Here is a 13,463-nt window from a genome sequence, read left to right as displayed (position 1 = left end):
TTCGTTTTTTTAGTGTATATTTTAATAACGTGTGGCATAATAAAGTCAAGCCTTTGCATCAGATCAGCGGCTGTTGTCATTTATGTTTAGGGGCACAAGTGACAACTGCTTTCAATAAAGAGGAAACCTAGTGTACAATTGTGCATTACATTCAATCATTGACGAAGGTGGCGTTGAGAATAAATTGTCTGCTTCAAATCAATAAAATCTACGGCTAGAAAACTATCGTGTGAAAAAAAAGTACAAATTCATTTGAATCACAATCAATGGACATCCATTTATTAAAAAAATGCGCTAAAACATTCAACAAAATTGAAAATATATGAATAAATCTAATGTACTCAACATTCAAATAGTATAAAAATGTGTTTTATCAAACAAAATAACAAGTATTATCATATTGTCAATGTCAGTAAACATTGCTTTTTCGTCCTGCTTGATAATAGAATATTTTTTTATTGTTCTTTTGTATTTGTTTATATTTTAATAGATTTGAAACTGGTGACACTTATGCAGACATTATTATTATAACTTTCATTATATTAATCGTTACGTAGTTTGTAATTACTTTAAGAAGATAAGACGATGCGAGGTACTTAATCTGGCACACTATATGTGTATCTATATATAACCTGTGGGAAACATTAATACGTCCATCTATTTACTATCCTAGTTTAATTCATACATATAGGTTTTAATTTAATACATTTTTATTGGCTGTGATTGATAAGAATGTCATTGCATACTATTACATATTTGTTGCTTAGTCTTTATTATTTTGAATATTATGTGAAATGTTATAAATGCGTGTGAATCTTTGAAATATGTAAATCGAATCTTTAAAAACAAATGTTTTTTTGATAAAACAAAAATTCCACCATTAAATAATATTTGAAAGGGGATAGGGGAGGAGGTGCCAGGTACCCTATGTCCTTTTCTGTAACCCTGAACCTGAACGTGTATGCAAAATTTCATAATGATTTGTTGAGAAGTGAAAGCGTAAGAAACTCACTTATATATTATTAGCCTACCTATTATTAGTAAGGATGGCTAGGATAATGTGTAGCTCTATATAAATTTAAATTAATAGTAACATATATACTTTTTAATATATAATGAAACTTTAAGCGAAGACTGAAAATAAAAAAATTACGATGATTTCGTTTAAGCAATTGTTGTCATTAGGTTAGACATGATTCATTGCTGTTTACATAATTAAGTACATACATACATGTTTTTGTAGATATTTCAAGGTTGAGAAAATCAAATATATATTATGTAACAGATAAGTATGAAATTATATAAATGAATAATCTTTTTTTTTTTAAATAAACGAAAAGTGTAAAGAATATAATTGCATTATGGAAAATACAGATATAAAAAACATTGTTCAACATTATAATAAATAAATAAATAGAAATGATATTACCGTGTACCTATGTACCTGTCACAATCATGAACCATATCCAAAATCAAATTTTACTTGTTATTTAATTATTTATTTATCCTTTATTGCACACAATTTACAAACATATAAAAGAACAAGTAGTATATATATAGTATGCAAAGGTAGCCTTATACTTACAGTGATCTCTTCCAGGCAACCTCTGTAAATAGAAATGATTATGTTTTTTTTAGCCAGGATCGTTAATCGAACGTTAATCGTTATTATATTATTATCACTATGTCTACTTTTATTTTATTTGCCTATTTATTATATACGTAAATTATGACAGATGTATCCGGCATAGACTCCATTCACACGTAGTAGAACTGATCAATGTAACAAAACGGTATGTTTTTTGTTGTATTGTTCCCCGCAAGATTACGCCGGCGTGTAAGAGAGTAGCTTTTAGGTAACCTATCTTTCACAGTGTTTATGAAAAATCCCATGATGATCGATTGAGTATTTAGTACTTACAGTAACAGCCTGTGAATGTCCCACTGCTGGGCTAAAGACTTCCTCTCACTTTTTTGAGGAGAAGATTTGGAGCTTATTCCACCACGCTGCTCCAATGTGGGTTGGTGCTTATTTATTATTGATTATTTAGTACTTGAAAGTGTTATAAACAAATTCATTTTATGTATTAGTTAGTGTAAATGTTGATATTACAAAAAACCTTAATATTTTTTTTAGATTCTTTCTTATCAAAGTTATAAAGAAAGCCATCAATGTCGAGATAAGTGAAATGAAGAGATCATTTCTGACAATAGATTTTAGTTCAAGGAAGTTCTGTGTAAAGTAGGTTGATAAATTATACTGAAATGTTTTTATTTTCATCCAAATTTCAAGGTTGGCGTATTTTAAAAACAATTGAATTCTAAACATTTATAAATAGTGATTATTTTAAAAAGCGATGCGTCGGTCTTTGGCTTGTGAATAAATATCATCAATTTGGTAAATGATTGCTCACTAACGTGTTTGACATTACACGAAGTATCTGTCCTATATTCAACTTGTGTTATTGTTCAAAATAACCTTGAAAATAGAACTTTTCTTGTATAATTTTATTTGCAAGTCATCTCCTGTATATAAATAAAAATTAATAGTCGCACGACTGTCCGTCATGCCTTTGCTATAATACAAATTATTATGAATATATAATAATACTATAATACAAATTCTCTATGTGGTGAGTTTTTCTGCACCCTGAGATTACTATCCTAAAAAACAAGATATTTATGTATGTTTAGGTATATCCTTCAATACAAACAACAAAAGTAAAGATAAACAAACCTAACTTTACGTATTCCATGCGTTTTGCTAGTAGTTTTGTTATTATGCTCTACAAACAGTTCTTGTTTGATTTATCAAATTTTTTATTATACAACAATTTACCACTGAACTACTCATATCCATTTTAAATTTTACTTCTAAAATTTCGATAACAACTTCGTCGACATTTAAAACACAACTTTTTCTCGAATCCACAATGAATATCATAGATTATTCAAGTTATTGGTCGAGACCAATGACATCGCGTCATTTCAAAGTCAAATTGTCTTTACTCCTGTTGTGTTTCGAAATTATAATAGGCTATATTTAATAATAATAATGTGATATTACAAAAGAGAGTAGTTAGTCGGTTTGATTAATAACCTCAATCACGTTTACAAAGGCTTTTGATCATATACGGTGTATTTGTTATTGTTAGGCAGCATTATGTCAAATAATGTTTTGCAGCTTATTTCACCACACCGCTGCTGCTGCTGTTTAGTGAATACACAAATAGGCAGGCAGAATTTCATCCGATACATAACTGGTTTTCTCACGATGTTTTCTTCATAGCTGAGTATAAGGTACACAAACAAAGCACTCAGTGGTGCTCTCTCGGATTCAAGATACGATCTTTAGATAAGATATTATTTTCCCTCAGCCCGGAATAAACAAATATAAGCTAATCAAGCTAATATTTGTTTTAAGTGTTCTAGCTGAAATTATACCTGACACCAATACCACAGACCACTTATCCTGAAATGCCACGTTCTTTAATTGTTAAAACAATAATTACATAAGTAATGCCATATACTTTGATAGGTCACGTTTCCTGACGCCTTCACCTCAAGAGTTTCAAGTTAGAGTGGCCACTTGTAAATTGTCAAGGAGATGCCAACCAAGAGTGAACCTAAAGTCGCTTTGCGTATTATAATATTTACGAACGTAATCGTTTTTTTCTTGCAGATTTAAAAATCAAGTTTTAAATGTTAAATAAGAATAAAAATAACTTCTTTGATTTGATTTGACTTTTTTTCTATTTAAATTATAATTATTAGGTGAAATTAATGAAAAATATTTAATATTCAATGTTTCTTTATACAAAACTGATGCAGTGATCTATAATTTTTATTTTATTTGTATTTTATATGTTATGGGTTGTTGAGTTGAAAAATGGATAATTAATAAGATTTAAGAAAAATCTATTGCTGATATTAGCAATTTTCGTAAATATCCTTTTAATCGATATTAATAATTTTTATTTCAAACGATTCACATTTTGAGGTTGTTCTTTATATTTAATCCTATCAATAAATTAATCATTATTATATCTGACATTTTTTGTATTTAGTATTTCAACATATATTCTAAAATTTATATGATATATAATCAAATATGCATATATATGTACATCGAAGTGATAACAGGGATTTGTTAAAAATGTCACATCGTTTATTACTGAGCTCGCTCAAACATCGGGAGAATATCAAGCATATTATAATTACAAGATTTACTTGCGACTGCCCTTGTCTTTTGGACACATGCCTATAATTTAATCATAATATTATGAACTTTTTAGTAATCCGAGATAAAAATATATATAGCTTTACCTATTAATGTTACTTAGGGGTGATTATTTAAATTATAATGTGTCTTCTTTCGAATTCAATGTAAATACTATATACCCGCTAATAACGTTTATAAGCAGGACCGATAGCTTATAGATCTAAAACTCTATCAGCCTTAGGGGTTAAATTTTCAAAAGTCCTTGTACGGTTCTAGCCTATTGTTAAAAGTATGCAAATTTTCATGGTACCATCCCCAATAGTAAGTTAATAATATATTAATAATATATTGCATATAAAGTTTGTTTAATTTTCAAAGATCAAGGTTATCTAATGTACGCCAATACACTCGCCTTGCTATGTTGATAAAAAGCAGTAACAAAACATAATCCTGACAATAATATATATAAATACACTTTATATTTATGTAATTGTACTCTGCTTGGCTACGCCCTCCTCTCCTTTTAAGGTGGTTTGGAGCTTATTCCACCACGCTGCTGCTGAATACACATGGGACAGATTTTCATTCGACATTTACACGTTTTCTCTATGTTTTTTACATGAATTATATTTTTATAGATGAATTATACGCATCATGAAAAATAACTAGTGCTTGCCCGGGCTTTAAACCTGTTAAGATTCACGCGATTTAACCACGGCGCCACTGTTTAATAAAACTTATGAAAGGCAAATTGAAAACTAACAGTGATATAAGAAATGTTATGTAGTTTACAATAAGTTTGCTGACCAGACGATGTTCTACTTTTCCTTTACAGGGTTGCCAAGCTATTATAATTACCCTTGCGGCAGTGTGCGCAGTGTGTGTAGCTTTAAGGATGGGATTCCTGTGGGTTGCATAGTTTATTAGGTAGCGGTATACTCATGTGAACACATTCGATAGCGTCTTTAACTTTGTTCTCTCTGTGTTTATACGCCCATAAATAAGTATTAAAATTATTTTTAAAAAATACGAATTAACGAGTACATATTTGGATGGTGGTAGGGCTTTGTGCAAGCTCGACTGGGTAGGTACCACCCACTCATCAAATAATCTACCGCAAAACAGCAGTACTTAGTATTGTTGTGTTCCGGTTTGAAGGGTGAGTGAGGCAGTGTAATTTCAAGCACAAGGGACATAACATCTTAGTTCCCAAGGTTGGTGGTGCATTAGCGATGTACGCTATGGTTAACATTTCTTACAATGCCAATGTCTATGGGCGTTGGTAACCACTTACCATCAGGTGGCCCATTCGCCCGTCCGCCAACCGATTATATATATATATATAAAAACACATTATAAAGAAAAATACATATCTATTTGTCGTTAAAAATAGTATGTTAATTATAAATATCTTTCAATGGTTTGAAAGCAAAAATACGACGCGTATGTTAAATATAGACATTTTTTCAGATTCGTGCTTCGTACAATTTTTGTGGTTATTTTATATGTTTTTTTTTGGATATAATTTCACACGAATTTATTTTATCTTGATTGTTTTTGTTTTAAATTTTTATTCATGTTAAACGATTTGCTTCGTATGACGAAATAATTTAAAGTATTGGGTTGCTTTAAAACGAGCAAAACTATGATTAAAAACTATTGTTATATGCAACGTGCAATTAAAAACCTCGTTTTGAATAATTCGGTAGGTACACAATATGCTATTGATAGATAGACCTTTTTAAGGTTAAGTGCTGGGCTAAGGCTTCCTCTCCCTTTTGAGAAGAAGTTGTGAAGCTTATTCCACCACGCTGCTTCAATGTGGGTTGGTAGAATACACATGTGGCATAATTTCAATGAAATTATACACATGCAGGCTTTCTTACGATGTTTTCCTTCACCGTCAAGCACGAGATGAATTATAAACACAAATTAAGTAATTAAAAATATTTGCTTTACAAATAATTACTAAAAATATGTAAAGCAAATATTTTTAATATTTTTGAAATGAGAGAATTATTATGGAAATATAAAAAAAAATACCTATCGATAGAAGTCAAACCATAAAGGTCTCGTTTAATTCTCGTTATAAATAAATATGTACATTGTTATAATAAAAAAATATTATAAGCTTCCTTCAATATTTATACATTTTTAATAGCGATTGTCAAAATACTACAACCGGTTCGTTAAAAATAATATCTGATACTTTAAAAGGACCAGCGGCAGAAACGACTTCATTTGTTTTGTTAGTTTCGTTTTTAACCAAAGAAAAAAATCCTCTTCTAGGCCTACGCCGTCTTTATGATACAGATTATAATATAATAAAAGATGCCAAGACGTGCGGAAATGCTTAGTGAATTCATCTGACTCACACTTGGCCTATTTTTAATAGGAAATAATGGAGAAAAACCGTTGCAGTCTAAGGTATTATTAAAAATGGTAGTTTATTTTTATGATATTTATTTACTGTTTTAGGTATTCATTATATAAACAGCTCTAAGCAGTGTTTTTATTATATACAAAATAATACAAATAATGGACATAGCTAGATGCAAACAGATAAAAATAATAGAATGTTGTTAAATTTATCTAATAAAAATATAATCTTTATCGCCATAACAACTGCTGTTTTGAAGCGTGAAAAAAAGTACTACGCACATGTTTTTATACATGTGTGGATATGTTTATTAGATAACATATGATGCGTGTGTGTGTTTTAACAAAGAATAAATATTGTTTTATATATATACGTTTTGAAATTATATTTTAATTTGTTAACATTACGTTTGGAAGCTTGATTGAATGAAAAATAACAGATTAACTAATAAATAACTGTAGTTTAGTAATGGTATGATAGATTTGATATTAGTTGTTAATCGTATTATTTTTAATTTTCAATATTATTACGCTCAACTTTAATACAGTAAGCAGATCTAAATAAAAAAAAATCTAATTTCATTTTGTCTCTGAGAGTTCCGTGAATATTATGTATAATCAGTCAGCTATCTTATCTAGAATAATAAATATTCTATGAATGTTTTGATATTACACACTTATACATATATCTCATGTTTACACTTCTCCGGCTTTGTGTGCGTGCTAAGCGGCGAACGTATTTATTTTGGACACCGGCGTGCCTCGGCTCAGTTCTTGGCACTCCGAACAGCTAGCTGTGTGTGATTGTGATTTAATAATTTAATTAAACGGAATATATTTGAAAATGTCGGCGTCACCAATTGCAAGGCAAGCGACGCACAGTCAAGCCATACCTTCGAGGAGAGTCCTCATTACAGACCCTGCTCAAATGCCCGATGTATACTCTAGCACACCAGGAGGAACCATTTACTCTACCACGCCTGGAGGTAGCTACTTATTTAAACTCTTATTTCAATACACATAAGACTCAATTTGCTATTACATTAGAATTAGTATTATATGGAACACGTAAATTGAATTAATTTATGAAAACACATTGTATTAAGTGCGTCGGTGTCTGTACATTACTCTACCACGTGCTATTAACCTCCAATAAAAAAAAAACATTCTCGAATAAATTCAAGTTCGATTTTCAAATTGAAATCCGTTATCATTAATTACATCACTAATATCAATAAACATGACATTACATAATACCACGTGTTGAAACTCATAGTAACATAAAGTGGGTTAATAAGCGTTGTTAAGGTAAATAGTTTTTAGCTTACGTTTACATTGAGTTCATTTGTTGAATAAGATTAATATAGCCTCGCTGTGCACTTGGTAAAATTAGATGTGACGACGACCGCGTGTTAATCGGTTATAGTCAGACCTTGATAGTTGAATCTGTATTGCGCTGCGCAATATGTATAGATAACACGTACAGTTTTTTAGGTATTATTGTGTGTAATAATTATGTATAAAAAATAAGTTTATCCGTCGTCAATGAGTTAAAGCATTCGAATGAGTATGTTGCTTTTATTGCCTTCAAATTTTCGAATTAAAAAAATAACTGATAAAAATTAAATGCCGAATTATATTTCTTGGTGGTAATTAATGCTATTTTGTTTTAATATGATTAGGTGTAGCATTACGGTATGTAAAATGGAATAATATATTAATCGCTTTTTAGAAACAACTTCCATTATATAATATCTGTTTCGCGATGTATATTAACGTAAATATTCGAATATTGATGATATTTAATAACACTCATATTGTTAATAAAAAAAACTAGATATTTTGTATTTAGTTCCGCGTCACACGTTGTGTATTAACATTATGTAAATAAGACGCCATCGATGAATTTAGAATAAATTAATTCGTAAGTTGTTTTTAAAATCATTTACACGGTAAAATTTATTGCAATGTTATTAGAGTGTCCTGGGACATTATTCACACACGGCCATCTGATCCCAAATTAAGCAGAGCTTGTACTATGAAAACCAGACAACTGATATACTACATATACTACTTTTCTTTTGTAAATACATACTTATATAGATAATTACACCCAGACTCAGGACAAACAGACATGTTCATGCACACAAATGTCTGTCCTGGGTGGGAAACGAACCCACAACCATCGGCGTGAAAGGCAAGTAACTACCAACCACGCCAACCGGCTCGTCTTATCGCGATGCAAACACATTAAGATAATCTATCAGCGAATAGAAAACTTATATTTATACCGACTAACATTTGAACGGCTTTTATAAATAATTTACAAGAAAATTAACTAAAGATTTATTATATTTATTTTTCTTAGTAATATATTCATAATAAATTTTTTCATCTGATTTGATATATTAATATGTAGAAAAACTTGCTTAGTTTTTACAAAGAATTCAAATTAAATTTGCAACAATTAAAACACTCATTGTGTCTCTTTCTGTTTCGTTTCAATAATAGGATAGACATATGTTACCGAATAAAAACAAAGCTTATATTAAAAAAAATATATTAACATACAAGATCTACGATATACATTGATAAAAATGTATGTTAAAATATCATCATTAATTATTTATTTTACAAAAAAAAAAAAAAAACTATAAAAAAAACCGCAAAGTTCGTTGATTTCTTTGCATGATTAACAAATATTTATTATTAATAAATAATTTATATTTGTGTAAAAGAGTATTGAGTTCAGAAACGTTTAGCTTATGTTACGTTATTCTCGTATAATTATGATTAAAAAACGCTTTTGATAGAGCAGACGATGTATTATGCTTTTTGTGATATTTTTTTATTTTTTTTTTCTTTTTCAGGCACTCGCATAGTCTATGAAAGGTCTTTTATGATGTCGCTACGACAGTCACCAATATCACAGACACCACCAAAATGTTCTCTACCTGCTGCACTTTTAAAGAATCCATCGAGCGCTCAGCAGTCGCCTGCGACTCCAGCGCAGAAACCACGCTCGAATTCCATCTCATTCGACGAATCACAGGAGACATTTAGTATGGATCTTTAATTTGAATAAGTACCTGCATAATTCGTGCCTTTTAAAAATAAATCCATAAGAAAAAAATATTGAATCAATCTAATTGGATAATTTCGATTATTGATTTGAACATACCAAACGAATAAGGTGAACAAAGGGATATGATTGGCGATTAAATTTGTGTATATGGTCTACATTATATATTATGTGCATTGGCACTTATTATTATTCTATTCAAATGTTATAAATACTCGTATATCGTCTTGAAGATAATACGTATTTATATTCTTATGTAAGGATTTATTTAATGAAATCATTTATTAATTACACGTAACATAAGATAGAAATATGTGTTAATATTTGTTGTATTATGAAGTAAGTTAAGTAAAACTTAACATAAGATGTTCGACTGCTTAGTTAGTCCAGGGGCGAGTTTATATCGAGTGGTCCTGGGTTCAACCTCCGGCCTTTCGGTACAAAAACAGCTATTGTGTTTTCGCAGTAGTAGTCCTTAGGTGAAACATGTTGATCTCTTTATAATTTTTTTATTCATGTTAATGTATTTTAGTAACAGAAACTACCTGAGACGAGTCTGGTTGTTCACTTTTATTCGCTTGGTGTGTCGTCGACATTATGAGTTATTTTAAAGTTATTAAAAGCATGAATCATATCAATCTATTGCTTGGCCTCTACATATGAAATTTCTAGTCACATATATGACGGGATATTTGGACGGTTTTTTTATTACTATTATTTGTAATAAGGCATATTTAATAGTAACTGTTAGAAGATCGACAACAATAATTTTTGGCTGAAGCAAGTATTTGTTTAGAAAGTTATTTTAAAAAGTAGGTTAAGCTTACGCGTGACTGAAAAGTTTTTTTTGCGTTAAGAACACAATCCTTTGCCATACATATATATTTAAAAAAATGTCACAATTTTTATTGGAATGGATGAATCGCGTTGGATATTTATTGATTTTAAAAATAGCCAAAAATATCTAGAAATTACAATATATAAATTTAGAGTGTCACACGTATTTTTTTTTAAATCATAAATATAAATGGCAAAGGAAACATGTAAATACGACTTAGATTTAAGTTGCGTATAACGCACAATTAAAAAGTATTTTTTTGTATTTGTAAGCAAGTGCCATTGTACTATAGAAGTTAATTTTAGGATAATTTTCTTCTTTAAATGGTTTTGCGAAATGGGTAATCTCAGTATCGTTGAGATACACGGTAAATGTTATTTTAGGTCACATTATTCATCAATTAGTGTTTTAAATGTGACTCTAATTGGTGTACTTTAGTTATAGGTCGCTTAAACAATGAGGCAATATTAATTAAAGCTAAAGTCTCAGACACAGTTGTCTCTTTTTCGCTTGATAAACTATCAAATAGATTTAATAAAGTGAGAAAGAGATGGACTAAGTAATTAAACTAATAACTGATATTAACGTGATTGTTAATATCAGTTATGGTGTTCTAAAAGAATCACGTAATGAACTCATGGTAGCAGAAACAAAACAGAGTAGAATGTTTTTTTATAAAGCTTCCAAACATTGTTGTCTATGATTTATTTTACTGTTAACACCCCGTTCAAGTAAATATCCAGGTTATATTATATAGTTATGTATATATTAACACAGACAAGGGTTGTTATGCGAATGTCATAATTGGTTTAAAGGGAAAGGGTGCATATTTTAAACAAAAAAGTCGCAATACTCTCAGTGGTGAAAATAGTAAAATTATTTGAAAACGTCGGTGAGGACGTTGGATCAGGCTTATGCGGTAACTTTAGTGATATATATTTCAAATGTTGACTGTAAAAATATAACAATGTTAATAATCAGACTGTAACTCAAAGTTATTCGATGCTTTTTGATACATTGTGAACGGTTCTAATGTTGAAATGTAAATAATATTAAGTTTGTGGTTATTGTGTTACAGAGCATTTACCAACTTTAATTGACATTTCTTTTTTTTTAATAACGGAGTATATAAGCATGAGTATTCTATATTGTTACTATTACTTGAGAGATACAGATAAAAAATGTGAGCTATACATTTTTATTTTTTATTATAAGGAATATGTAACAAAAAGTTCTCATAGACAAGTTTTATTTTTAATACTTGATTTATTTTGATATTATATTTTATGAACTGCCAATAATTATCATTAAAAATTAAATGTTTAAGCAATATTTTTTGTTTTTTTTTTGTTTTCAACAGACATCACAGCTTACAGTTTATCCATTCGCATCCTGGTTTGCACCCTGGGCTCCTGATATAACGAAATAAAAATATGTTATATTGCAAAATCTTTATTATGAAAGAAAATAAAAAATATTCTCTGGGACTAAAACTGAGGTAATATCATATATCTTATAACATTCCACTAACACCGTCCTTTGCGCACTAAATCGTTATTGCCTGTCGGGCAGACGTGCAAACGGCATGGTGGCAAGCGGTCACCGTCACCCATGTGTGTCAGGGGAGTTACCAATCCGCTGCCTTTCGGGAAATACACTTCTGAAGCCTCACATTCCCTCACCCCTCATATTGTAATCAAAACAAATAAAATTAAAACGCAAATTTATTTCGAGCCCTACCATAAGAAAAATCACAGATACATACGCTTAGAATTTTAAGTACATTTTCCCTTAAATCTGAAGGGTGAGTGAGGGTCAGACTTAAAACCTCTTCAATTAATATGACAATGCATCGCCAATGGGGTGTTAAAATATATATTTTTGTATTAAAAAATATATACACATAAATATATAGGTAATTAGTACCTATTCTTTTATTTAACGAATACAATAAAACCAGGAGACCCTTAGCACAGGGCAACCTAGTTTGGACTCCTGTATCCCACATATAACTGTATTTATATATATTATAAAAAAAGAAAATGTAAACATTATTTGTCTGTGGGAGAGAATAAAAAATAAATTTATAAAAAAAAAAATGCTACTAAATACTAATGTATTACTATTTCAAATACTATACTTGTTACACGTCTTTATAATAAATGAAAATTAATGTACATATGTCCTCTATACGTTTCTACTCTTTGATTTTTATGATACTATGGTACGGTGCAAAAGCCTTTATAGGCGTACGCGTACGCTAGCAAAGGCCGATGAAAAAATACAGAATATTTATTTAGTATGTTGGTCCTTCAATATAAACGTTTATGTATTTCTTTATTCTATTCGAGCGAAGCCGGGACGGGTAGCTAGCGTACATTGAAAATTCGCTCTAAAATTGTTCCTAGTTCATTTGGCATAAATATACATATATGATGATACAAAATGATACTATACTGTTTGGCGATAGAATATCTAATGAGTGGGCTACGCAGACGGGCTTGCACACCACCTTGCCTCTACCACCATGCAAACAAGTAAGTAATTACCGGCAGGCGGTAAAATAACACGTTACATATCATTATAATAGATTGGTGAAAAAATATGCACACTCAACTATTATAAAATTATATTCAGATTCAACTATTGTAAAATACCGTACAGTAATTTTTGACTAGAAAAGTAAAATTGGTACAAGAAAAAACGTAACTGTTTCGTGTTAGTATTATTATTATAAATCAAATCTTTACAGATAAACAACATAATTATGTTAGCTGAAAGCTTGAAGACAATAGAAATAAATGCTTAATCAGCAGAATGTAAGTCATTGTGTCATTCCATGCTTTGGGATCATATGTCTTGGGAAACGATTTGTAAAAAAGGAAAGAACATTCGACTAGAGCATAAACCTCTGTTTAGCCGTGTCATTTTTAATTATAATT

General features: G+C 29.9%; 2 protein-coding genes across 2 annotated transcripts in view; one reads left to right on the top strand and one right to left on the bottom strand.

Annotated features, from left to right (window-relative positions):
- Positions 1–13,463, bottom strand: part of LOC126771694 (uncharacterized) — a 207,146-nt gene that overhangs the window by 70,425 nt on the left and 123,258 nt on the right. The gene's annotated exons all lie outside the window — the stretch shown is intronic.
- On the top strand, positions 7,361–11,853 carry LOC126771698 (eukaryotic translation initiation factor 4E-binding protein). The gene is made up of 2 exons (XM_050491722.1): positions 7,361–7,587; positions 9,472–11,853. Exons 1-2 carry the CDS (start codon positions 7,446–7,448, stop codon positions 9,675–9,677), a joined length of 348 nt encoding a protein of 115 aa, XP_050347679.1. The 5' UTR covers positions 7,361–7,445; the 3' UTR covers positions 9,678–11,853.

Source organism: Nymphalis io, chromosome 11, assembly GCF_905147045.1.
Source record: "Nymphalis io chromosome 11, ilAglIoxx1.1, whole genome shotgun sequence".
In the NCBI taxonomy this organism is placed as follows: domain Eukaryota; kingdom Metazoa; phylum Arthropoda; class Insecta; order Lepidoptera; family Nymphalidae; genus Nymphalis; species Nymphalis io.
This window is presented reverse-complemented; position numbering and strand designations above follow the sequence as displayed.